Source organism: Salvelinus fontinalis, chromosome 29, assembly GCF_029448725.1.
Source record: "Salvelinus fontinalis isolate EN_2023a chromosome 29, ASM2944872v1, whole genome shotgun sequence".
Classification (NCBI taxonomy): Eukaryota; Metazoa; Chordata; class Actinopteri; order Salmoniformes; family Salmonidae; genus Salvelinus; species Salvelinus fontinalis.
The window spans coordinates 144,030-170,786 of record NC_074693.1 but is presented as its reverse complement, the minus strand read 5'-3'; the positions used below and the strand labels follow the sequence as shown (position 1 = coordinate 170,786).

Sequence of the window (26,757 nt, the reverse complement as noted above, 5' to 3'; positions counted from 1 at the left end):
GTGTTTTGACCAGCCCTACAGGCCTCCTGGTTGAAAGTAGTGCAGTGTTTTGACCAGCCCAGTAGGCCTCCTGGTTGAAAGTAGTGCAGTGTTTTGACCAGGCCCCCTGGTTAAAAGTGGTGCAGTGTTTTGACCAGGCCTCCTGGTTAAAAGTAGAGCAGTGTTTTGACCAGCCCTACAGGCCTCCTGGTTAAAAGTAGAGCAGTGTTTTGACCAGGCCTCCTGGTTAAAAGGGGTGCAGTGTTTTGACCAGGCCTCCCGGTTAAAAGTAGTGCAGTGTTTTGACCAGCCCTGTAGGCCTCCTGGTTAAAAGTAGTGCAGTGTTTTGACCAGCCCTGTAGGCTTCCTGGTTAAAAGTAGAGCAGTGTTTTGACCAGACCTACAGGCCTCCTGGTTAAAAGTAGTGCAGTGTTTTGACCAGGCCTCCTGGTTAAAAGTAGTCCAGTGTTTTGACCAGCCCTGTAGGCCTCCTGGTTAAAAGTAGTGCAGTGTTTTGACCAGCCCTGTAGGCTTCCTGGTTAAAAGTAGAGCAGTGTTTTGACCAGCCCTACAGGCCTCCTGGTTAAAAGTAGTGCAGTGTTTTGACCAGGCCTCCTGGTTAAAAGTAGTGCAGTGTTTTGACCAGGCCTCCTGGTTAAAAGTAGTGCAGTGTTTTGACCAGGCCTCCTGGTTAAAAGTAGTGCAGTGTTTTGACCAGGCCTCCTGGTTAAAAGTAGTGCAGTGTTTTGACCAGGCCTCCTGGTTAAAAGCAGTGCAGTGTTTTGACCAGGCCTCCTGGTTAAAAGCAGTGCAGTGTTTTGACCAGCCCCGTAGGCCTCCTGGTTAAAAGTAGTCCAGTGTTTTGACCAGGCCTCCTGGTTAAAAGCAGTGCAGTGTTTTGACCAGGCCTCCTGGTTAAAAGCAGTGCAGTGTTTTGACCAGGCCTCCTGGTTAAAAGCAGTGCAGTGTTTTGACCAGGCCTCCTGGTTAAAAGCAGTGCAGTGTTTTGACCAGGCCTCCTGGTTAAAAGTAGTGCAGTGTTTTGACCAGCCCCGTAGGCCTCCTGGTTAAAAGTAGTCCAGTGTTTTGACCAGGCCTCCTGGTTAAAAGTAGTGCAGTGTTTTGACCAGGCCTCCTGGTTAAAAGTAGTGCAGTGTTTTGACCAGGCCTCCTGGTTAAAAGTAGTGCAGTGTTTTGACCAGGCCTCCTGGTTAAAAGTAGTGCAGTGTTTTGACCAGGCCTCCTGGTTAGAAGTAGTGCAGTGTTTTGACCAGGCCTCCTGGTTAAAAGTAGTGCAGTGTTTTGACCAGCCCTGTAGGCCTCCTGGTTAAAAGTAGTGCAGTGTTTTGACCAGCCCTGTAGGCCTCCTGGTTGAAAGTAGTGCAGTGTTTTGACCAGCCCTACAGGCCTCCTGGTTGAAAGTAGTTCAGTGTTTTGACCAGCCCTGTAGGCCTCCTGGTTAAAAGTAGTGCAGTGTTTTGACCAGGCCTCCTGGTTAGAAGTAGTGCAGTGTTTTGACCAGGCCTCCTGGTTAAAAGTAGTGCAGTGTTTTGACCAGCCCTGTAGGCCTCCTGGTTAAAAGTAGTGCAGTGTTTTGACCAGCCCTACAGGCCTCCTGGTTTAAAGTAGTGTTGTGTTTTGACCAGCCCTGTAGGCCTCCTGGTTAAAAGTAGTGCAGTGTTTTGACCAGCCCTACAGGCTTCCTGGTTTAAAGTAGTGCAGTGTTTTGACCAGGCCTCCTGGTTAAAAGTAGTGCAGTGTTTTGACCAGCCCTACAGGCCTCCTGGTTGAAAGTAGTGCAGTGTTTTGACCAGGCCTCCTGGTTAAAAGTGGTGCAGTGTTTTGACCAGGCCTCCTGGTTAAAAGTAGAGCAGTGTTTTGACCAGCCCTACAGGCCTCCTGGTTAAAAGTGGTGCAGTGTTTTGACCAGCCCTACAGGCCTCCTGGTTAAAAGTAGAGCAGTGTTTTGACCAGGCCTCCTGGTTAAAAGGGGTGCAGTGTTTTGACCAGGCCTCCTGGTTAAAAGTAGTGCAGTGTTTTGACCAGACCTACAGGCCTCCTGGTTAAAAGTAGTGCAGTGTTTTGACCAGGCCTCCTAGTTAAAAGTAGTCCAGTGTTTTGACCAGCCCTGTAGGCCTCCTGGTTAAAAGTAGTGCAGTGTTTTGACCAGCCCTGTAGGCTTCCTGGTTAAAAGTAGAGCAGTGTTTTGACCAGCCCTACAGGCCTCCTGGTTAAAAGTAGTGCAGTGTTTTGACCAGGCCTCCTGGTTAAAAGTAGTGCAGTGTTTTGACCAGGCCTCCTGGTTAAAAGTAGTCCAGTGTTTTGACCAGGCCTCCTGGTTAAAAGTAGTGCAGTGTTTTGACCAGGCCTCCTGGTTAAAAGTAGTGCAGTGTTTTGACCAGGCCTCCTGGTTAAAAGTAGTGCAGTGTTTTGACCAGGCCTCCTGGTTAAAAGTAGTGCAGTGTTTTGACCAGGCCTCCTGGTTAGAAGTAGTGCAGTGTTTTGACCAGGCCTCCTGGTTAAAAGTAGTGCAGTGTTTTGACCAGCCCTGTAGGCCTCCTGGTTAAAAGTAGTGCAGTGTTTTGACCAGCCCTACAGGCTTCCTGGTTTAATGTAGTGCAGTGTTTTGACCAGGCCTCCTGGTTAAAAGTAGTGCAGTGTTTTGACCAGCCCTACAGGCCTCCTGGTTGAAAGTAGTGCAGTGTTTTGACCAGCCCTGTAGGCCTCCTGGTTGAAAGTAGTGCAGTGTTTTGACCAGGCCTCCTGGTTAAAAGTAGTGCAGTGTTTTGACCAGCCCTGTAGGCCTCCTGGTTAAAAGTAGTGCAGTGTTTTGACCAGCCCTACAGGCCTCCTGGTTGAAAGTAGTGCAGTGTTTTGACCAGCCCTGTAGGCCTCCTGGTTAAAAGTAGTGCAGTGTTTTGACCAGGCCTCCTGGTTAGAAGTAGTGCAGTGTTTTGACCAGGCCTCCTGGTTAAAAGTAGTGCAGTGTTTTGACCAGCCCTGTAGGCCTCCTGGTTAAAAGTAGTGCAGTGTTTTGACCAGCCCTACAGGCTTCCTGGTTTAAAGTAGTGCAGTGTTTTGACCAGGCCTCCTGGTTAAAAGTAGTGCAGTGTTTTGACCAGCCCTACAGGCCTCCTGGTTGAAAGTAGTGCAGTGTTTTGACCAGCCCTACAGGCTTCCTGGTTTAAAGTAGTGCAGTGTTTTGACCAGGCCTCCTGGTTAAAAGTGGTGCAGTGTTTTGACCAGGCCTCTTGGTTAAAAGTAGAGCAGTGTTTTGACCAGCCCTACAGGCCTCCTGGTTAAAAGTGGTGCAGTGTTTTGACCAGCCCTACAGGCCTCCTGGTTAAAAGTAGAGCAGTGTTTTGACCAGGCCTCCTGGTTAAAAGGGGTGCAGTGTTTTGACCAGGCCTCCTGGTTAAAAGTAGTGCAGTGTTTTGACCAGACCTACAGGCCTCCTGGTTAAAAGTAGTGCAGTGTTTTGACCAGGCCTCCTGGTTAAAAGTAGTCCAGTGTTTTGACCAGCCCTGTAGGCCTCCTGGTTAAAAGTAGTGCAGTGTTTTGACCAGCCCTGTAGGCTTCCTGGTTAAAAGTAGTGCAGTGTTTTGACCAGCCCTGTAGGCTTCCTGGTTAAAAGTAGAGCAGTGTTTTGACCAGCCCTACAGGCCTCCTGGTTAAAAGTAGTGCAGTGTTTTGACCAGGCCTCCTGGTTAAAAGTAGTGCAGTGTTTTGACCAGGCCTCCTGGTTAAAAGTAGTGCAGTGTTTTGATCAGGCCTCCTGGTTAAAAGTAGTGCAGTGTTTTGACCAGGCCTCCTGGTTAAAAGTAGTGCAGTGTTTTGACCAGCCCTGTAGGCCTCCTGGTTGAAAGTAGTGCAGTGTTTTGACCAGGCCTCCTGGTTAAAAGGGGTGCAGTGTTTTGACCAGGCCTCCTGGTTAAAAGTAGAGCAGTGTTTTGACCAGCCCTACAGGCCTCCTGGTTAAAAGTGGTGCAGTGTTTTGACCAGCCCTACGGGCCTCCTGGTTAAAAGTAGAGCAGTGTTTTGACCAGGCCTCCTGGTTAAAAGTAGTGCAGTGTTTTGACCAGCCCTGTAGGCCTCCTGGTTGAAAGTAGTGCAGTGTTTTGACCAGCCCTACAGGCCTCCTGGTTGAAAGTAGTTCAGTGTTTTGACCAGCCCTGTAGGCCTCCTGGTTAAAAGTAGTGCAGTGTTTTGACCAGGCCTCCTGGTTAGAAGTAGTGCAGTGTTTTGACCAGGCCTCCTGGTTAAAAGTAGTGCAGTGTTTTGACCAGCCCTGTAGGCCTCCTGGTTAAAAGTAGTGCAGTGTTTTGACCAGCCCTACAGGCCTCCTGGTTTAAAGTAGTGTTGTGTTTTGACCAGCCCTGTAGGCCTCCTGGTTAAAAGTAGTGCAGTGTTTTGACCAGCCCTACAGGCTTCCTGGTTTAAAGTAGTGCAGTGTTTTGACCAGGCCTCCTGGTTAAAAGTAGTGCAGTGTTTTGACCAGCCCTACAGGCCTCCTGGTTGAAAGTAGTGCAGTGTTTTGACCAGCCCTGTAGGCCTCCTGGTTGAAAGTAGTGCAGTGTTTTGACCAGGCCTCCTGGTTAAAAGGGGTGCAGTGTTTTGACCAGGCCTCCTGGTTAAAAGTAGAGCAGTGTTTTGACCAGCCCTACAGGCCTCCTGGTTAAAAGTGGTGCAGTGTTTTGACCAGCCCTACGGGCCTCCTGGTTAAAAGTAGAGCAGTGTTTTGACCAGGCCTCCTGGTTAAAAGGGGTGCAGTGTTTTGACCAGGCCTCCTGGTTAAAAGTAGTGCAGTGTTTTGACCAGACCTACAGGCCTCCTGGTTAAAAGTAGTGCAGTGTTTTGACCAGGCCTCCTGGTTAAAAGTAGTCCAGTGTTTTGACCAGCCCTGTAGGCCTCCTGGTTAAAAGTAGTGCAGTGTTTTGACCAGCCCTGTAGGCTTCCTGGTTAAAAGTAGAGCAGTGTTTTGACCAGCCCTACAGGCCTCCTGGTTAAAAGTAGTGCAGTGTTTTGACCAGGCCTCCTGGTTAAAAGTAGTGCAGTGTTTTGACCAGGCCTCCTGGTTAAAAGTAGTCCAGTGTTTTGACCAGGCCTCCTGGTTAAAAGTAGTGCAGTGTTTTGACCAGGCCTCCTGGTTAAAAGTAGTGCAGTGTTTTGACCAGGCCTCCTGGTTAAAAGTAGTGCAGTGTTTTGACCAGGCCTCCTGGTTAAAAGTAGTGCAGTGTTTTGACCAGGCCTCCTGGTTAGAAGTAGTGCAGTGTTTTGACCAGGCCTCCTGGTTAAAAGTAGTGCAGTGTTTTGACCAGCCCTGTAGGCCTCCTGGTTAAAAGTAGTGCAGTGTTTTGACCAGCCCTACAGGCTTCCTGGTTTAAAGTAGTGCAGTGTTTTGACCAGGCCTCCTGGTTAAAAGTAGTGCAGTGTTTTGACCAGCCCTACAGGCCTCCTGGTTGAAAGTAGTGCAGTGTTTTGACCAGCCCTGTAGGCCTCCTGGTTGAAAGTAGTGCAGTGTTTTGACCAGGCCTCCTGGTTAAAAGTAGTGCAGTGTTTTGACCAGCCCTGTAGGCCTCCTGGTTAAAAGTAGTGCAGTGTTTTGACCAGCCCTACAGGCCTCCTGGTTGAAAGTAGTGCAGTGTTTTGACCAGCCCTGTAGGCCTCCTGGTTAAAAGTAGTGCAGTGTTTTGACCAGGCCTCCTGGTTAGAAGTAGTGCAGTGTTTTGACCAGGCCTCCTGGTTAAAAGTAGTGCAGTGTTTTGACCAGCCCTGTAGGCCTCCTGGTTAAAAGTAGTGCAGTGTTTTGACCAGCCCTACAGGCTTCCTGGTTTAAAGTAGTGCAGTGTTTTGACCAGGCCTCCTGGTTAAAAGTAGTGCAGTGTTTTGACCAGCCCTACAGGCCTCCTGGTTGAAAGTAGTGCAGTGTTTTGACCAGCCCTACAGGCTTCCTGGTTTAAAGTAGTGCAGTGTTTTGACCAGGCCTCCTGGTTAAAAGTGGTGCAGTGTTTTGACCAGGCCTCTTGGTTAAAAGTAGAGCAGTGTTTTGACCAGCCCTACAGGCCTCCTGGTTAAAAGTGGTGCAGTGTTTTGACCAGCCCTACAGGCCTCCTGGTTAAAAGTAGAGCAGTGTTTTGACCAGGCCTCCTGGTTAGAAGTAGTGCAGTGTTTTGACCAGGCCTCCTGGTTAAAAGTAGTGCAGTGTTTTGACCAGCCCTGTAGGCCTCCTGGTTAAAAGTAGTGCAGTGTTTTGACCAGCCCTACAGGCCTCCTGGTTTAAAGTAGTGTTGTGTTTTGACCAGCCCTGTAGGCCTCCTGGTTAAAAGTAGTGCAGTGTTTTGACCAGCCCTACAGGCTTCCTGGTTTAAAGTAGTGCAGTGTTTTGACCAGGCCTCCTGGTTAAAAGTAGTGCAGTGTTTTGACCAGCCCTACAGGCCTCCTGGTTGAAAGTAGTGCAGTGTTTTGACCAGCCCTGTAGGCCTCCTGGTTGAAAGTAGTGCAGTGTTTTGACCAGGCCTCCTGGTTAAAAGTGGTGCAGTGTTTTGACCAGGCCTCCTGGTTAAAAGTAGAGCAGTGTTTTGACCAGCCCTACAGGCCTCCTGGTTAAAAGTGGTGCAGTGTTTTGACCAGCCCTACAGGCCTCCTGGTTAAAAGTAGAGCAGTGTTTTGACCAGGCCTCCTGGTTAAAAGGGGTGCAGTGTTTTGACCAGGCCTCCTGGTTAAAAGTAGTGCAGTGTTTTGACCAGACCTACAGGCCTCCTGGTTAAAAGTAGTGCAGTGTTTTGACCAGGCCTCCTAGTTAAAAGTAGTCCAGTGTTTTGACCAGCCCTGTAGGCCTCCTGGTTAAAAGTAGTGCAGTGTTTTGACCAGCCCTGTAGGCTTCCTGGTTAAAAGTAGAGCAGTGTTTTGACCAGCCCTACAGGCCTCCTGGTTAAAAGTAGTGCAGTGTTTTGACCAGGCCTCCTGGTTAAAAGTAGTGCAGTGTTTTGACCAGGCCTCCTGGTTAAAAGTAGTCCAGTGTTTTGACCAGGCCTCCTGGTTAAAAGTAGTGCAGTGTTTTGACCAGGCCTCCTGGTTAAAAGTAGTGCAGTGTTTTGACCAGGCCTCCTGGTTAAAAGTAGTGCAGTGTTTTGACCAGGCCTCCTGGTTAGAAGTAGTGCAGTGTTTTGACCAGGCCTCCTGGTTAAAAGTAGTGCAGTGTTTTGACCAGCCCTGTAGGCCTCCTGGTTAAAAGTAGTGCAGTGTTTTGACCAGCCCTACAGGCTTCCTGGTTTAAAGTAGTGCAGTGTTTTGACCAGGCCTCCTGGTTAAAAGTAGTGCAGTGTTTTGACCAGCCCTACAGGCCTCCTGGTTGAAAGTAGTGCAGTGTTTTGACCAGCCCTGTAGGCCTCCTGGTTGAAAGTAGTGCAGTGTTTTGACCAGGCCTCCTGGTTAAAAGTAGTGCAGTGTTTTGACCAGCCCTGTAGGCCTCCTGGTTAAAAGTAGTGCAGTGTTTTGACCAGCCCTACAGGCCTCCTGGTTGAAAGTAGTGCAGTGTTTTGACCAGCCCTGTAGGCCTCCTGGTTAAAAGTAGTGCAGTGTTTTGACCAGGCCTCCTGGTTAGAAGTAGTGCAGTGTTTTGACCAGGCCTCCTGGTTAAAAGTAGTGCAGTGTTTTGACCAGCCCTGTAGGCCTCCTGGTTAAAAGTAGTGCAGTGTTTTGACCAGCCCTACAGGCTTCCTGGTTTAAAGTAGTGCAGTGTTTTGACCAGGCCTCCTGGTTAAAAGTAGTGCAGTGTTTTGACCAGCCCTACAGGCCTCCTGGTTGAAAGTAGTGCAGTGTTTTGACCAGCCCTACAGGCTTCCTGGTTTAAAGTAGTGCAGTGTTTTGACCAGGCCTCCTGGTTAAAAGTGGTGCAGTGTTTTGACCAGGCCTCTTGGTTAAAAGTAGAGCAGTGTTTTGACCAGCCCTACAGGCCTCCTGGTTAAAAGTGGTGCAGTGTTTTGACCAGCCCTACAGGCCTCCTGGTTAAAAGTAGAGCAGTGTTTTGACCAGGCCTCCTGGTTAGAAGTAGTGCAGTGTTTTGACCAGGCCTCCTGGTTAAAAGTAGTGCAGTGTTTTGACCAGCCCTGTAGGCCTCCTGGTTAAAAGTAGTGCAGTGTTTTGACCAGCCCTACAGGCCTCCTGGTTTAAAGTAGTGTTGTGTTTTGACCAGCCCTGTAGGCCTCCTGGTTAAAAGTAGTGCAGTGTTTTGACCAGCCCTACAGGCTTCCTGGTTTAAAGTAGTGCAGTGTTTTGACCAGGCCTCCTGGTTAAAAGTAGTGCAGTGTTTTGACCAGCCCTACAGGCCTCCTGGTTGAAAGTAGTGCAGTGTTTTGACCAGCCCTGTAGGCCTCCTGGTTGAAAGTAGTGCAGTGTTTTGACCAGGCCTCCTGGTTAAAAGTGGTGCAGTGTTTTGACCAGGCCTCCTGGTTAAAAGTAGAGCAGTGTTTTGACCAGCCCTACAGGCCTCCTGGTTAAAAGTGGTGCAGTGTTTTGACCAGCCCTACAGGCCTCCTGGTTAAAAGTAGAGCAGTGTTTTGACCAGGCCTCCTGGTTAAAAGGGGTGCAGTGTTTTGACCAGGCCTCCTGGTTAAAAGTAGTGCAGTGTTTTGACCAGACCTACAGGCCTCCTGGTTAAAAGTAGTGCAGTGTTTTGACCAGGCCTCCTAGTTAAAAGTAGTCCAGTGTTTTGACCAGCCCTGTAGGCCTCCTGGTTAAAAGTAGTGCAGTGTTTTGACCAGCCCTGTAGGCTTCCTGGTTAAAAGTAGAGCAGTGTTTTGACCAGCCCTACAGGCCTCCTGGTTAAAAGTAGTGCAGTGTTTTGACCAGGCCTCCTGGTTAAAAGTAGTGCAGTGTTTTGACCAGGCCTCCTGGTTAAAAGTAGTCCAGTGTTTTGACCAGGCCTCCTGGTTAAAAGTAGTGCAGTGTTTTGACCAGGCCTCCTGGTTAAAAGTAGTGCAGTGTTTTGACCAGGCCTCCTGGTTAAAAGTAGTGCAGTGTTTTGACCAGGCCTCCTGGTTAAAAGTAGTGCAGTGTTTTGACCAGGCCTCCTGGTTAGAAGTAGTGCAGTGTTTTGACCAGGCCTCCTGGTTAAAAGTAGTGCAGTGTTTTGACCAGCCCTGTAGGCCTCCTGGTTAAAAGTAGTGCAGTGTTTTGACCAGCCCTACAGGCTTCCTGGTTTAAAGTAGTGCAGTGTTTTGACCAGGCCTCCTGGTTAAAAGTAGTGCAGTGTTTTGACCAGCCCTACAGGCCTCCTGGTTGAAAGTAGTGCAGTGTTTTGACCAGCCCTACAGGCTTCCTGGTTTAAAGTAGTGCAGTGTTTTGACCAGGCCTCCTGGTTAAAAGTGGTGCAGTGTTTTGACCAGGCCTCTTGGTTAAAAGTAGAGCAGTGTTTTGACCAGCCCTACAGGCCTCCTGGTTAAAAGTGGTGCAGTGTTTTGACCAGCCCTACAGGCCTCCTGGTTAAAAGTAGTGCAGTGTTTTGACCAGCCCTACAGGCTTCCTGGTTTAAAGTAGTGCAGTGTTTTGACCAGGCCTCCTGGTTAAAAGTAGTGCAGTGTTTTGACCAGCCCTACAGGCCTCCTGGTTGAAAGTAGTGCAGTGTTTTGACCAGCCCTACAGGCTTCCTGGTTTAAAGTAGTGCAGTGTTTTGACCAGGCCTCCTGGTTAAAAGTGGTGCAGTGTTTTGACCAGGCCTCTTGGTTAAAAGTAGAGCAGTGTTTTGACCAGCCCTACAGGCCTCCTGGTTAAAAGTGGTGCAGTGTTTTGACCAGCCCTACAGGCCTCCTGGTTAAAAGTAGTGCAGTGTTTTGACCAGCCCTACAGGCCTCCTGGTTGAAAGTAGTGCAGTGTTTTGACCAGCCCTACAGGCTTCCTGGTTTAAAGTAGTGCAGTGTTTTGACCAGGCCTCCTGGTTAAAAGTGGTGCAGTGTTTTGACCAGGCCTCTTGGTTAAAAGTAGAGCAGTGTTTTGACCAGCCCTACAGGCCTCCTGGTTAAAAGTGGTGCAGTGTTTTGACCAGCCCTACAGGCCTCCTGGTTAAAAGTAGAGCAGTGTTTTGACCAGGCCTCCTGGTTAAAAGGGGTGCAGTGTTTTGACCAGGCCTCCTGGTTAAAAGTAGTGCAGTGTTTTGACCAGACCTACAGGCCTCCTGGTTAAAAGTAGTGCAGTGTTTTGACCAGGCCTCCTGGTTAAAAGTAGTCCAGTGTTTTGACCAGCCCTGTAGGCCTCCTGGTTAAAAGTAGTGCAGTGTTTTGACCAGCCCTGTAGGCTTCCTGGTTAAAAGTAGTGCAGTGTTTTGACCAGCCCTGTAGGCTTCCTGGTTAAAAGTAGAGCAGTGTTTTGACCAGCCCTACAGGCCTCCTGGTTAAAAGTAGTGCAGTGTTTTGACCAGGCCTCCTGGTTAAAAGTAGTGCAGTGTTTTGACCAGGCCTCCTGGTTAAAAGTAGTCCAGTGTTTTGACCAGCCCTGTAGGCCTCCTGGTTAAAAGTAGTGCAGTGTTTTGACCAGCCCTGTAGGCTTCCTGGTTAAAAGTAGTGCAGTGTTTTGACCAGCCCTGTAGGCTTCCTGGTTAAAAGTAGAGCAGTGTTTTGACCAGCCCTACAGGCCTCCTGGTTAAAAGTAGTGCAGTGTTTTGACCAGGCCTCCTGGTTAAAAGTAGTGCAGTGTTTTGACCAGGCCTCCTGGTTAAAAGTAGTGCAGTGTTTTGATCAGGCCTCCTGGTTAAAAGTAGTGCAGTGTTTTGACCAGGCCTCCTGGTTAAAAGTAGTGCAGTGTTTTGACCAGGCCTCCTGGTTAAAAGTAGTCCAGTGTTTTGACCAGGCCTCCTGGTTAAAAGTAGTCCAGTGTTTTGACCAGGCCTCCTGGTTAAAAGTAGTCCAGTGTTTTGACCAGGCCTCCTGGTTAAAAGTAGTCCAGTGTTTTGACCAGGCCTCCTGGTTAAAAGTAGTCCAGTGTTTTGACCAGGCCTCCTGGTTAAAAGTAGTGCAGTGTTTTGACCAGGCCTCCTGGTTAAAAGTAGTGCAGTGTTTTGACCAGGCCTCCTGGTTAAAAGTAGTGCAGTGTTTTGACCAGCCCTGTAGGCCTCCTGGTTGAAAGTAGTGCAGTGTTTTGACCAGCCCTGTAGGCCTCCTGGTTAAAAGTAGTGCAGTGTTTTGACCAGGCCTCCTGGTTAGAAGTAGTGCAGTGTTTTGACCAGGCCTCCTGGTTAAAAGTAGTGCAGTGTTTTGACCAGGCCTCCTGGTTAAAAGTAGTACAGTGTTTTGACCAGCCCTGTAGGCCTCCTGGTTAAAAGTGGTGCAGTGTTTTGACCAGCCCTACAGGCCTCCTGGTTAAAAGTAGTGCAGTGTTTTGACCAGCCCTGTAGGCTTCCTGGTTAAAAGTAGTGCAGTGTTTTGACCAGCCCTACAGGCCTCCTGGTTTAAAGTAGTGCAGTGTTTTGACCAGCCCTGTAGGCCTCCTGGTTTAAAGTAGTGCAGTGTTTTGACCAGCCCTGTAGGCCTCCTGGTTAAAAGTAGTGCAGTGTTTTGACCAGCCCTACAGGCCTCCTGGTTAAAAGTAGTGCAGTGTTTTGACCAGCCCTGTAGGCCTCCTGGTTAAAAGTAGAGCAGTGTTTTGACCAGACCTACAGGCCTGGTTAAAAGGGGTGCAGTGTTTTGACCAGCCCTACAGGCCTCCTGGTTGAAAGTAGTGCAGTGTTTTGACCCTGAACTAACATCTGTTTCTCCTGTCTCCTCATCTCCCAGGTACCAGTCAGACAGCTCCAGTTAATGTAAATCAATAGCATTGACTTCCTTCATTTCTGCTCTAGCTACAGCATCAAATGTTAGTGGGGGGGGGAAAGGCTGTACCTAATCAACCATGTCCTGAACTAGCATCTTCTCTCTCTCCTCCCCCCAGGTTCCGTTGTCCCACTCGTCGTCGTGTAAGGCTCAGAGTTGTGGTGAAGGTTACCCAGAGCAAAGCTCCGTAGACTGGGACCCGTCTTCCTTCCTCTCAGCCCACAAGCTTTCTGGTCTCTGGAACTCGGCTCACAGCAACGGAGGGATCCACTGCAACCACAGCACTGCCTCGCACGCACAGCAAGGTAAAACACACCTTGACCCCACACCTCTCTCCCTCTCTCTGCTCAGATCTCTCAAGGTTAAGTCGTAAACAGATGCAAACAAATTTAGACATTTCATTATTTGGCGTGTTTTCATTTATTTACTATTTACTATTTACAATAACAAAATGGTAACATTTACACTGACAAAATGGAGGGAACTGTACTTCAGTGTGTAGCTAGCTACTGACTACAGAAACACAACCTGTTACTCCTCTGAGTAAAACCTTCTTCCTTCTCTCCTCCTTTTCGTTATCCCTCCCTCCCTCCTCTGGTCCAATAGGAACAGGGGGACCAGCGTGTCACGAGAAGCGAGTCTCTCACGAGGCTCCTGGGAAATCTGCTAAAACGCCTGGGGCCAAGGTGTGCCCCTACAGTCACCCTTCCCAGAATTCCAGTGGTTCGTCCCCCGGGAACCCGCTCTCTACCTCCGGGGACCTCTGTAAGACCACCCCAAAGCACTTCAAAACCATGTGCCGACGACCAACTCCGCCTGGTGAGATCTCTCTTTTTCTCTCAACCTTTTTAGGACACAGAGAATTCAAGACATACCGGCATCTAACCTGAATTACTGTTCACGTGTCCTGTTGACAATAGCGCATAGATTACACCTCTAGAGAGAAGCAGAGATATGGCCCATAGATTAATAATCTAGAGAGAAGCAGAGATATGGCCCATAGATTGCACCGCTAGAGAGAAGCAGAGATATGGCCCATAGATTACACCTCTAGAGAGAAGCAGAGATATGGCCCATAGATTACACCTCTAGAGAGAAGCAGGGATATGGCCCATAAATTACACCTCTAGAGAGAAGCAGAGATATGGCCCATAGATTACACCTCTAGAGAGAAGCAGGGATATGGCCCATAGATTACACCTCTAGAGAGAAGCAGAGATATGGCCCATAGATTATTAATCTAGAGAAGCAGAGATATGGCCCATAGATTATTAATCTAGAGAGAAGCAGAGATATGGCGCATAGATTACACCTCTAGAGAGAAGCAGAGATATGGCCCATAGATTAATAATCTAGAGAGAAGCAGAGATATGGCCCATAGATTACACCTCTAGAGAGAAGCGGCGATATGGCCCATAGATTAATAATCTAGAGAGAAGCAGAGATATGGCCCATAGATTACACCTCTAGAGAGAAGCAGAGATATGGCCCATAGATTAATAATCTAGAGAGAAGCAGAGATATGGCCCATAGATTACACCTCTAGAGAGAAGCAGAGATATGGCCCATAGATTAATAATCTAGAGAGAAGCAGAGATATGGCCCATAGATTATTAATCTAGAGAGAAGCAGAGATGTGGCCCATAGATTATTAATCTAGAGAGAAGCAGAGATATGGCCCATAGATTATTAATCTAGAGAGAAGTAGAGATATGGCCCATAGATTAATAATCTAGAGAGAAGCAGAGATATGGCCCATAAATTATTAATCTAGAGAGAAGCAGAGATGTGGCCCATAGATTACACCTCTAGAGAGAAGCAGAGATATGGCCCATAGATTACACCTCTAGAGAGAAGCAGAGATATGGCCCATAGATTACAGCTCTAGAGAGAAGCAGATATATGGCCCATAGATTATACCTCTAGAGAGAAGCAGAGATATGGCCCATAGATTACACCTCTAGAAAGAAGCAGAGATATGGCCCATATATTACACCTCTAGAGAGAAGCAGAAATATGGCCCATAGATTAATAATCTAGAGAGAAGCAGAGATATGGCCCATAGATTAATAATCTAGAGAGAAGCAGAGATATGGCCCATAGATTAATAATCTAGAGAGAAGCAGAGATATGGCCCATAGATTAATAATCTAGAGAGAAGCAGAGATATGGCCCATAGATTACACCTCTAGAGAGAAGCAGAGATATGGCCCATAGATTACACCTCTAGAGAGAAGCAGAGATATGGCCCATAGATTACACCTCTAGACAGAAGCAGAGATATGGCCCATAGATTATTAATCTAGAGAGAAGCAGAGATATGGCCCATAGATTAATTATCTAGAGAGAAGTAGAGATATGGCCCATAGATTACACCTCTAGAGAGAAGCAGAGATATGGCCCATAGATTAATAATCTAGAGAGAAGCAGAGATATGGCCCATAGATTACACCTCTAGAGAGAAGCAGAGATATGGCCCATAGATTATTAATCTAGAGAGAAGTAGAGATATTTCCCATAGATTACACCTCTAGAGAGAAGCAGAGATATGGCCCATAGATTAATTATCTAGAGAGAAGCAGAGATATGGCCCATAGATTAATAATCTAGAGAGAAGCGGAGATATGGCCCATAGATTAATAATCTAGAGAGAAGCGGAGATATGGCCCATAGATTACACCTCTAGAGAGAAGCGGAGATATGGCCCATAGATTACACCTCTAGAGAGAAGCGGAGATATGGCCCATAGATTATTAATCTAGAGAGAAGCAGAGATATGGCCCATAGATTACACCTCTAGAGAGAAGCAGAGATATGGCCCATAGATTACACCTCTAGAGAGATGCAGAGATATGGCCCATAGATTACACCTCTAGAGAGAAGCAGAGATATGGCCCATAGATTGCACCGCTAGAGAGAAGCAGAGATATGGCCCATAGATTAATTATTCTAGAGAGAAGCAGAGATATGGCCCATAGATTACACCTCTAGAGAGAAGCAGAGATATGGCCCATAGATTACACCTCTAGAGAGAAGCAGAGATATGGCCCATAGATTACACCTCTAGAGAGAAGCAGAGATATGGCCCATAGATTACACCTCTAGAGAGAAGCAGAGATATGGCCCATAGATTACACCTCTAGAGAGAAGCAGAGATATGGCCCATAGATTACACATCTAGAGAGAAGCAGAGATATGGCCGATAGATTATTAATCTAGAGAGAAGCAGAGATATGGCCCATAGATTACACCTCTAGAGAGAAGCAGAGATATGGCCCATAGATTACACCTCTAGAGAGAAGCAGAGATATGGCCCATAGATTACACATCTAGAGAGAAGCAGAGATATGGCCGATAGATTATTAATCTAGAGAGAAGCAGAGATATGGCCGATAGATTATTAATCTAGAGAGAAGCAGAGATATGGCCCATAGATTACACATCTAGAGAGAAGCAGAGATATGGCCGATAGATTATTAATCTAGAGAGAAGCAGAGATATGGCCGATAGATTATTAATCTAGAGAGAAGCAGAGATATGGCCGATAGATTATTAATCTAGAGAGAAGCAGAGATATGGCCGATAGATTATTAATCTAGAGAGAAGCAGAGATATGGCCGATAGATTATTAATCTAGAGAGAAGCAGAGATATGGCCGATAGATTATTAATCTAGAGAGAAGCAGAGATATGGCCCATAGATTATTAATCTAGAGAGAAGCAGAGATATGGCCGATAGATTATTAATCTAGAGAGAAGCAGAGATATGGCCGATAGATTATTAATCTAGAGAGAAGCAGAGATATGGCCGATAGATTATTAATCTAGAGAGAAGCAGAGATATGGCCGATAGATTATTAATCTAGAGAGAAGCAGAGATATGGCCGATAGATTATTAATCTAGAGAGAAGCAGAGATATGGCCGATAGATTATTAATCTAGAGAGAAGCAGAGATATGGCCGATAGATTATTAATCTAGAGAGAAGCAGAGATATGGCCGATAGATTATTAATCTAGAGAGAAGCAGAGATATGGCCCATAGATTACACCTCTAGAGAGAAGCAGAGATATGGCCCATAGATTATTAATCTAGAGAGAAGCAGAGATATGGCCGATAGATTATTAATCTAGAGAGAAGCAGACATCTGTATCCACTGGGAATCACAACTATGTTTGTCCAATATACTCAACACGTTTGTCTCTCCTCCAGGCGAAGCATTCCACCCCAGCGACCACCACCAACACTCAGACCTGTCTGTCCCCCCCAACAGCCCCACTGGCCTCTCCTCCTCCTCCTCCTCCCAGCATTCCTCTCTCCTGCCCCTCAAGCAGAGCTCCGGAGGGCAGCAGCACGGCCATGTCACATCCTCCTCGTCTCCCGGTCTAGCTGCTCACGCTCCCTTCTCCCCGCTGGTACCAAACCTCCACGTCCCCGCGGCAGGGGCCAAGCTGGGGGCCCTGGGTGGCCCTGACTGCCCAACAGGGGCCCTCCATAAGCCCTTGGCGTGTAAGAACTCGCACATTCCTCCTGTGAACGGTCAGCACAGCAAACTGGGCCCCTCCCTGATGGGCTGTAACCACCCATGCAATGGCCACAGTGGAGGGGCACTGCCCTCTTCCAACGTGGGACACCTGACCGCTGGGCAACACCTGACCGCTGGGCAACACCTGACCGCTGGGCAACACCTGACCGCTGGGGCATGCAGGTTGGTAGTTTGGTAGATTAGTTTCACAGGAATTAGATTGAGAAGAACAATGTACAGTGGCAAGAAAAAGTCTATGAACCCTTTGGAATTACCTGGACTTCTGCATAAATTGGTCATCAAATGTGATCTGATCTTCATCTAAGTCACAACAATAGACAAACACAATCTGCTTAAACTAATAACACACAAATTATTGTATTTTTCTTGTCTATATTGAATACATTATTTAAACATTCACAGTGTAGGTTGGAAAAAGTATGTGAACCCCTAGGCTAATGACTTCTCCAAAAGCTAATTGGAGTCAGGAGTCAGCTGACCTGGATTCCAATCAATGACACCAGATTGGAGATGTTGGTTGGAGCTGCCCTGCCCTATAAAAAAACACTCACAACATTTGAGTTTGTTATTCACAAGAAGCAGTGCCTGATGTGAACCATGCCTCGAACAAAAGAGATCTCAGAAGACATAAGATTAAGAATTGTTGACTTGCATAAAGCTGGAAAGGGTTACAAAAGTATCTCTAAAAGCCTTGATGTTCGTCAGTCCACGACGGTAAGACAAATAGTCTATAAATGGAGAAAGTTCAGCACTGTTGCTACTCTCCCTAGGAGTGGCCGTCCTGCAAAGATGACTGCAAGAGCACAGCGCAGAACGCTCAACGAGTTTAAGAAGAATCCTAGAGTGTCAGCTAAAGACTTACAGACATCTCTGGAACACGCTAACATCTCTGTTGACGAGTCTAAGATACGTAAAACACTAAACAAGAATAGTGTTCATGTGAGGACACCACAGAAGAAGCCACTGCTGTCCAAAATAAACATTGCTGCACGTCTGAAATCCGCAAAAGTGCACCTGGATGTTCCACAGCGCTACTGGAAAAACATTCTGTGGACAGATGAAACTACAGTTGAGTTGTTTGGAAGGAACACAACACTGTGTGGAGAAGAAAGGCACAACACACCAACATCAAAGCCTCTTCTCAACTGTAAAGTCTGGTGGAGGGAGCATCATGGTTTGGGTCTGCTTTGCTGCCTCAGGACCTGGACAGCTTGCTATCATCGACGGAAAAATGAATTCCCAAGATTATCAAGACATTTTGCAGGAGAATGTAAGGCTATCTGTCAGCCAATTGAAGCTCAACAGCAGTTGGGTGATGCAACAGGACAACGACCCAAAACAAAATAAATCAACAGAAGAAAATACACCTTCTGGAGTGTCAGAGTCTTGACCTCAACCCGATTTGAGATGCTGTGGCATGACCTCGAGCGGTTCACACCAGACATCCCAAGAACATTGCTGAACTGAAACAGTTTGGTCCAAAATTCCTCCTGACCGTTGTGCAGGTCTGATCCGCAACTACAGAAAACGTTTGGTTGAAGTTATTGCTGCCAAAGGAGGATCAACCAGTTATTAAATCCAAAGGGTTCACATACTTTTTCATGCCACTGTAGGTTCAATGTAGTGATAGATACTATCTAGTGATGAGACAGGTTTTGGTTGTCACTTTCAACTTCCAACTACGGTTGTGGTGTTCCATACATAGTGTGGTGTTCCATACATAGTGTGATGTTCCATACATAGTGTGTTGTTCCATACATAGTGTGTTGTTCCATACATAGTGTGATGTTCCATACATAGTGTGATGTTTCTACAGTAGTGTGATGTTCCATACATAGTGTGATGTTTCTACAGTAGTGTGGTGTTCCATACATAGTGTGATGTTCCATACATAGTGTGATGTTTCTACAGTAGTGTGATGTTCCATACATAGTGTGGTGTTCCATACATAGTGTGGTGTTCCATACATAGTGTGGTGTTCCATACATAGTGTGATGTTCCATACATAGTGTGATGTTCCATACATAGTGTGGTGTTTCTACAGTAGTGATGTTCCATACATAGTGTGATGTTTCTACAGTAGTGATGTTTCTACAGTAGTGATGTTTCTACAGTAGTGATGTTCCATACATAGTGTGGTGTTCCATACATAGTGTGATGTTCCATACATAGTGTGGTGTTTCTACAGTAGTGATGTTCCATACATAGTGTGGTGTTTCTACAGTAGTGATGTTCCATACATAGTGTGATGTTCCATACATAGTGTGGTGTTTCTACAGTAGTGATGTTCCATACATAGTGTGATGTTTCTACAGTAGTGATGTTTCTACAGTAGTGATGTTTCTACAGTAGTGATGTTCCATACATAGTGTGGTGTTCCATACATAGTGTGATGTTTCTACAGTAGTGTGATGTTCCATACATAGTGTGGTGTTCCATACATAGTGTGATGTTCCATACATAGTGTGGTGTTCCATACATAGTGTGATGTTCCATACATAGTGTGGTGTTCCATACATAGTGTGATGTTCCATACATAGTGTGATGTTCCATACATAGTGTGGTGTTCCATACATAGTGTGGTGTTCCATACATAGTGTGATGTTTCTACAGTAGTGATGTTCCATACATAGTGTGATGTTTCTACAGTAGTGATGTTTCTACAGTAGTGATGTTTCTACAGTAGTGATGTTTCTACAGTAGTGATGTTTCTACAGTAGTGATGTTCCATACATAGTGTGGTGTTCCATACATAGTGTGATGTTCCATACATAGTGTGGTGTTCCATACATAGTGTGATGTTCCATACATAGTGTGATGTTCCATACATAGTGTGGTGTTCCATACATAGTGTGATGTTCCATACATAGTGTGATGTTCCATACATAGTGTGGTGTTCCATACATAGTGTGATGTTTCTACAGTAGTGATGTTCCATACATAGTGTGATGTTTCTACAGTAGTGATGTTTCTACAGTAGTGATGTTCCATACATAGTGTGGTGTTCCATACATAGTGTGATGTTCCATACATAGTGTGATGTTCCATACATAGTGTGGTGTTCCATACATATTGTGGTGTTCCATACATAGTGTGGTGTTCCATACATAGTGTGATGTTTCTACAGTAGTGATGTTCCATACATAGTGTGATGTTTCTACAGTAGTGATGTTCCATACATAGTGTGATGTTTCTACAGTAGTGATGTTTCTACAGTAGTGATGTTTCTACAGTAGTGATGTTTCTACAGTAGTGATGTTCCATACATAGTGTGATGTTTCTACAGTAGTGATGTTCCATACATAGTGTGGTGTTTCTTCAGTAGTGATGTTTCTACAGTAGTGACGTTCCATACATAGTGTGGTGTTTCTACAGTAGTGATGTTTCTACAGTAGTGATGTTCCATACATAGTGTGATGTTTCTACAGTAGTGGTGTTTCTACAGTAGTGATGTTCATTACATAGTGTGATGTTCATTACATAGTGTGATGTTTCTACAGTAGTGGTGTTCCATACATAGTGTGGTGTTTCTACAGTAGTGATGTTCCATACATAGTGTGATGTTTCTACAGTAGTGATGTTCCATACATAGTGTGATGTTTCTACAGTAGTGATTTTCCATACATAGTGTGATGTTTCTACAGTAGTGATGTTCCATACATAGTGTGATGTTTCTACAGTAGTGATGTTTCTACAGTAGTGGTGTTCCATACATAGTGTGGTGTTTCTACAGTAGTGATGTTCCATACATAGTGTGATGTTTCTACAGTAGTGATGTTCCATACATAGTGTGATGTTTCTACAGTAGTGATGTTTCTACAGTAGTGATGTTTCATACATAGTGTGATGTTTCTACAGTAGTGATGTTCCATACATAGTGTGATGTTCCATACATAGTGTGATGTTTCTACAGTAGTGATGTTTCTACAGTAGTGATGTTCCATACATAGTGTGATGTTTCTACAGTAGTGATGTTCCATACATAGTGTGATGTTTCTACAGTAGTGATGTTCCATACATAGTGTGATGTTTCTACAGTAGTGATGTTCCATACATAGTGTGTTGTTTCTACAGTAGTGATGTTCCATACATAGTGTGATGTTTCTACAGTAGTGATGTTCCATACATAGTGTGATGTTTCTACAGTAGTGATGTTCCATACATAGTGTGTTGTTTCTACAGTAGTGATGTTCCATACATAGTGTGATGTTTCTACAGTAGTGATGTTTCTACAGTAGTGATGTTCCATACATAGTGTGATGTTCCATACATAGTGTGATGTTTCTACAGTAGTGATGTTTCTACAGTAGTGATGTTTCTACAGTAGTGATGTTTCTACAGTAGTGATGTTTCTACAGTAGTGATGTTTCTACAGTAGTGATGTTTCTACAGTAGTGATGTTTCTACAGTAGTGATGTTTCTACAGTAGTGATGTTTCTACAGTAGTGATGTTTCTACAGTAGTGATGTTCCATACATAGTGTGTTGTTTCTACAGTAGTGATGTTCCATACATAGTGTGATGTTTCTACAGTAGTGATGTTTCTACAGTAGTGATGTTCCATACATAGTGTGATGTTCCATACATAGTGTGATGTTTCTACAGTAGTGGTGTTTCTACAGTAGTGGTGTTTCTACAGTAGTGGTGTTTCTACAGTAGTGATGTTCCATACATAATGTGATGTTTCTACAGTAGTGATGTTTCTACAGTAGTGATGTTTCTACAGTAGTGATGTTTCTACAGTAGTGATGTTTCTACAGTAGTGATGTTTCTACAGTAGTGATGTTTCTACAGTAGTGATGTTTCTACAGTAGTGATGCTCCATACATAGTGTGATGTTTCTACAGTAGTGATGTTCCATACATAGTGTGATGTTTCTACAGTAGTGATGTTCCATACATAGTGTGATGTTTCTACAGTAGTAATGTTTCTACAGTAGTGATGTTTCTACAGTGGTGATGTTCCATACATAGTGTGTTGTTTCTACAATAGTGATGTTTCTACAGTAGTGATGTTTCTACAGTAGTGATGTTTCTACAGTAGTGATGTTTCTACAGTAGTGATGTTCCATACATAGTGTGATGTTCCATACATAGTGTGATGTTTCTACAGTAGTGATGTTTCTACAGTAGTGATGTTCCATACATAGTGTGTTGTTTCTACAGTAGTGATGTTTCTACAGTGGTGATGTTCCATACATAGTGTGATGTTTCTACAGTAGTGATGTTTCATACATAGTGTGATGTTTCTACAGTAGTGATGTTCCATACATAATGTGGTGTTTCTACAGTAGTGGTGTTTCTACAGTAGTGGTGTTTCTACAGTAGTGGTGTTTCTACAGTAGTGGTGTTTCTACAGTAGTGGTGTTTCTACAGTAGTGGTGTTTCTACAGTAGTGATGTTTCTACAGTAGTGATGTTCCATACATAATGTGATGTTTCTACAGTAGTGATGTTTCTACAGTAGTGATGTTTCTACAGTAGTGATGTTTCTACAGTAGTGATGTTTCTACAGTAGTGATGTTTCTATAGTAGTGATGTTTCTACAGTAGTGATGTTCCATACATAGTGTGATGTTTCTACAGTAGTGATGTTTCTACAGTAGTGATGTTTCTACAGTAGTGATGTTTCTACAGTAGTGATGTTTCTACAGTAGTGATGTTTCTACAGTAGTGATGTTTCTACAGTAGTGATGTTCCATACATAGTGTGATGTTTCTACAGTAGTGATGTTTCTACAGTAGTGATGTTCCATACATAGTGTGTTTCTACAGTAGTGATGTTTCTACAGTAGTGATGTTCCATACATAGTGTGTTTCTACAGTAGTGATGTTTCTACAGTAGTGATGTTCCATACATAGTGTGATGTTCCATACATAATGTGATGTTTCTACAGTAGTGATGTTTCTACAGTAGTGATGTTCCATACATAATGTGATGTTTCTACAGTAGTGGTGTTTCTACAGTAGTGATGTTCCATACATAGTGTGATGTTTCTACAGTAGTGGTGTTTCTACAGTAGTGGTGTTTCTACAGTAGTGATGTTCCATACATAGTGTGGTGTTTCTACAGTAGTGATGTTTCTACAGTAGTGATGTTTCTACAGTAGTGATGTGCCATACATAGTGTGGTGTGTCTACAGTAGTGATGTTCCATACATAGTGTGATGTTTCTACAGTAGTGATGTTCCATACATAGTGTGATGTTTCTACAGTAGTTATGTTCCATACATAGTGTGATGTTTCTACAGTAGTGATGTTCCATACATAGTGTGTTGTTTCTACAGTAGTGATGTTCCATACATAGTGTGATGTTTCTACAGTAGTGATGTTCCATACATAGTGTGATGTTTCTACAGTAGTGGTGTTCCATACATAGTGTGATGTTTCTACAGTAGTGATGTGCCATACATAGTGTGGTGTGTCTACAGTAGTGATGTTCCATACATAGTGTGATGTTTCTACAGTAGTGATGTTCCATACATAGTGTGGTGTTTCTACAGTAGTGATGTTTCTACAGTAGTGATGTTTCTACAGTAGTGATGTTTCTACAGTAGTGATGTTCCATACATAGTGTGGTGTTTCTACAGTAGTGATGTTTCTACAGTAGTGATGTTTCTACATTAGTGATGTTCCATACATAGTGTGGTGTTTCTACAGTAGTGATGTTTCTACAGTAGTGATGTTTCTACAGTAGTGATGTGCCATACATAGTGTGGTGTGTCTACAGTAGTGATGTTCCATACATAGTGTGGTGTTTCTACAGTAGTGATGTTCCATACATAGTGTGATGTTTCCACAGTAGTGGTGCTCCATAGACAGTTGGTTGTTTTCAAGCACTGTGCAGTAATAGACAGCTAGCATAGGTAATGTGAATAATGATAGGTAATGTGAATAGTGATAGGTAATGTGAATAATGATGGTTTCATGGGAGAAGAACAATTTAGGTTTATTATACAATCTAGTAGGTAAATACTTAATTCAAGGTTTGTATTCGATTGCTACTAATGTCCAAACTATTTATCTGGTTCAATTGATAACCACTGACTAAATGTCAAACTCTAAGATGTGTTTGTTTGGGGTGTATTGCCCTAATGCAGTGACATTTTATTAAATTAAGTTGTACATTTCAGCAACATTTCACGCTAACATGCGAGGACTCGAAATGATTTGCATGAGATTCTGGAACACACATTGTTTCAGATGGCCTCCTCTAGAATCTAGTGATAAGACACGGTTCTACCTGTCATCACTGCTCTAGAATCTAGTGATAAGACACGGTTCTACCTGTCATCACTGCTCTAGAATCTAGTGATAAGACACGGTTCTACCTGTCATCACTGCTCTAGAATCTAGTGATAAGACACGGTTCTACCTGTCATCACTGCTCTAGAATCTAGTGATAAGACACGGTTCTACCTGTCATCACTGCTCTAGAATCTAGTGATAAGACACGGTTCTACCTGTCATCACTGCTCTAGAATCTAGTGATAAGACGTGGTTCTACCTGTCATCACTGCTCTAGAATCTAGTGATAAGACGTGGTTCTACCTGTCATCACTGCTGAATTCTTCTAAAAGTCACCTCACTAAGCATGGTTTCTGTCTTTCTCTGTCTCTACATCTGACTGCACTATCTGTTCTCTGCATCCCGTGTCCATGCTCCAGGGACCAGGCGTGTAAAGGACATAAGCTATCTAACGGGGCGGGGGGGTTGTGTCACCCCCCTTCGGAGCTGGAGGAGGGAGAGGACGAGGACTCTAGTTCGGAGAGGAGCTCCTGTGCTTCCTCCTCAAACAACCAGAAGGATGGGAAGTACTGTGACTGCTGCTACTGTGAGTTCTTCGGACACAACGCGGTATGTATAGTAGTGATGGGGAAAAATGCATACAGCTACATAGTGATGGGGGAAAAATGCATACAGCTACATAGTGATGGGGGAAAAATGCATACAGCTACATAGTGATGGGGGAAAAATGCATACAGCTACATAGTGATGGGGGAAAAATGCATACAGCTACATAGTGATGGGGGAAAAATGCATACAGCTACATAGTGATGGGGGAAAAATGCATACAGCTACATAGTGATGGGGGAAAAATGCATACAGCTACATATCGAATATGATTTTTGATGGTATACAGTGCATTAGGAAAGTATTCAGACCCCTTCCCTTTTTCCACATTTTGATACGTTACAGCCTTATTCTAAAATTGATTAAATACATGTTTTTCCTCATCAATACCACATAATGACATCACAATACCCCCTAATGACATCACAATACCCCCTAATGACATCACAATACCCCATAATGACATCACAATACCCCCTAATGACATCACAATACCCCCTAATGACATCACAATACCCCCTAATGACATCACAATACCCCATAATGACATCACAATACCCCCTAATGACATCACAATACCCCCTAATGACATCACAATACCCCCTAATGACATCACAATACCCCATAATGACATCACAATACCCCATAATGACATCACAATACCCCCTAATGACATCACAATACCCCCTAATGACATCACAATACCCCATAATGACAAAGCAAAAACAGGTTTTTAGTAAGGTTAGCAAATTTATGAAATTAACTCAGCCAAAAATGAAACATCCTCACTGTCAACTGCGTTTATTTTCAGCAAAATACCGTCTGTAAGCTGTTAGTGTCTTAACGACCGTTCCACAGGTGCATGTTCATTAATTGTTTATGGTTCATTGAACAAACATGGGAAACAGTGTTTAAACCCTTTACAATGAAGATCTGTGAAGTTATTTGGATTTCTACGAATTATCTTTGAAAGACGGGTCCTGGAAAAGGGACGTTTCTTTTTTGGATGAGTTTCTAAAAACAGATACCTTATTTACATCGGTATTCAGACCCTTTGAGCTCAGGTGCATCCTGTTTCCATTGATCATCCTTGAGATGTTTCTACAACTTGATTGGAGTCCACCTGTGGTAAATTCAACTGATTGGACATGATTTGGAAAGGCACACACCTGTCTATATAAGGTCCCACAGTTGACCGAGCAAAAACCAAGCCACGAGGTCGAAGGAATTGTCCGTAGAGCTCCGAGACAGGACTGTGTCGAGGCACAGATCTGGGGAAGGGTACCAAAACATTTCTGCAGCGTTGAAGGGGCCTCCATCATTCTTAAATGGAATTAGTTTGGAACCACCAAAGGTGTAAGGTGTCTGAATACTTGTGCAAAATGTGCTACATTTTGACATTTTGCAAACATTTCTAAACCTGTTTTTGCTTTGTCATTATGGGGTAGTGTATAGATTTAAGAATCCATTTTTACAGGATTGTGTTGAGGCTCAGATCTGGGGAAGGAAGGCCTTCTCTTTGTTTTAGTTTACGTACGATGTCACTTCCTCTTGGTGAAACGTGTTCTATGGTTTACGAAGCGCAGGGAGGAAGGTGAGCCGTGGTTGGCTTCGATGGTCTTGTGTTTTGATTTCTAATAGCAGCCTTGTGTTCTGTGATGCGGCGTTTCGACCAATAGAAGCAGCCCCACGCAGATGCATTTGAGCATGTACACGCCATTTTGTGGTGTACTTCACTAGCTAGCTAATTAGCTTAATATACCTTTCTGGCTCCTCATTGAAGATGCTCTCATCTCTCCATCCGTGATGAGGTGACAGACGATCGTAAAATAATCCTTGATTAGCGGTAATCCCAGAGAATACTTGTCGGTTCAAAGTAATGACAACTAGCTAGCTAAATCAGACACCTAACAACATGGCTATCTGAGACTAGAAAAAGACTGGGTGGGTTACGATGACAGGAGCCCAATCCCCTGAGCACTCGGTCACACCCCCTCAAAGATTAAAAGCAGTGGATTGGTGTAACTGTGTGGGTAGGTAAGTCAAATACACCTATCCAATGCTTTTCCATCTGTGAGGGGAGTGGCCAGGGCTCAAAATGACAGATTATGACAGCAAGTTTTTAGAATAGGATATCAGTTGCGTTGCTAGCTAAAATCTAGATCGTTCTGAACTGCTGAAATTACTGCAATACTGTTAATATATTGTGTTCACTTTTCATGTCATTATGACCAGCTGATTGGCCTACCCACAGCTGATAGGCCTACACACTGATCAATGGGCCTACACACTGATCAATGGGCCTACACACTGATCAATGGGCCTACACACTGATCAATGGGCCTGCACACTGATCAATGCACTGATCAATAGGCCTACCCACTGATCAATAGGCCTACCCACAGCTGATAGGCCTACACACTGATCAATGGGCCTACACACTGATCAATGGGCCTGCACACTGATCAATGGGCCTGCACACTGATCAATGGGCCTACACACTGATCAATGGGCCTGCACACTGATCAATGGGCCTGCACACTGATCAATGGGCCTGCACACTGATCAATGGGCCTGCACACTG

The 26,757-nt window shown here is 44.7% G+C and overlaps 1 protein-coding gene across 2 annotated transcripts in view; it reads left to right on the top strand.

Moving 5' to 3' along the window:
• LOC129827299 (protein FAM193B-like) overlaps positions 1 to 26,757 on the top strand; it is a 67,131-nt gene that overhangs the window by 18,071 nt on the left and 22,303 nt on the right. For both annotated transcript variants that reach the window (XM_055888021.1, XM_055888022.1), the window contains exons 3-6: positions 11,899 to 12,085; positions 12,387 to 12,599; positions 15,991 to 16,486; positions 23,987 to 24,176. In XM_055888021.1, coding sequence (XP_055743996.1) covers positions 11,899 to 12,085; positions 12,387 to 12,599; positions 15,991 to 16,486; positions 23,987 to 24,176 — 1,086 coding nt within the window. The remainder of the gene's footprint in view (positions 1 to 11,898; positions 12,086 to 12,386; positions 12,600 to 15,990; positions 16,487 to 23,986; positions 24,177 to 26,757) is intronic.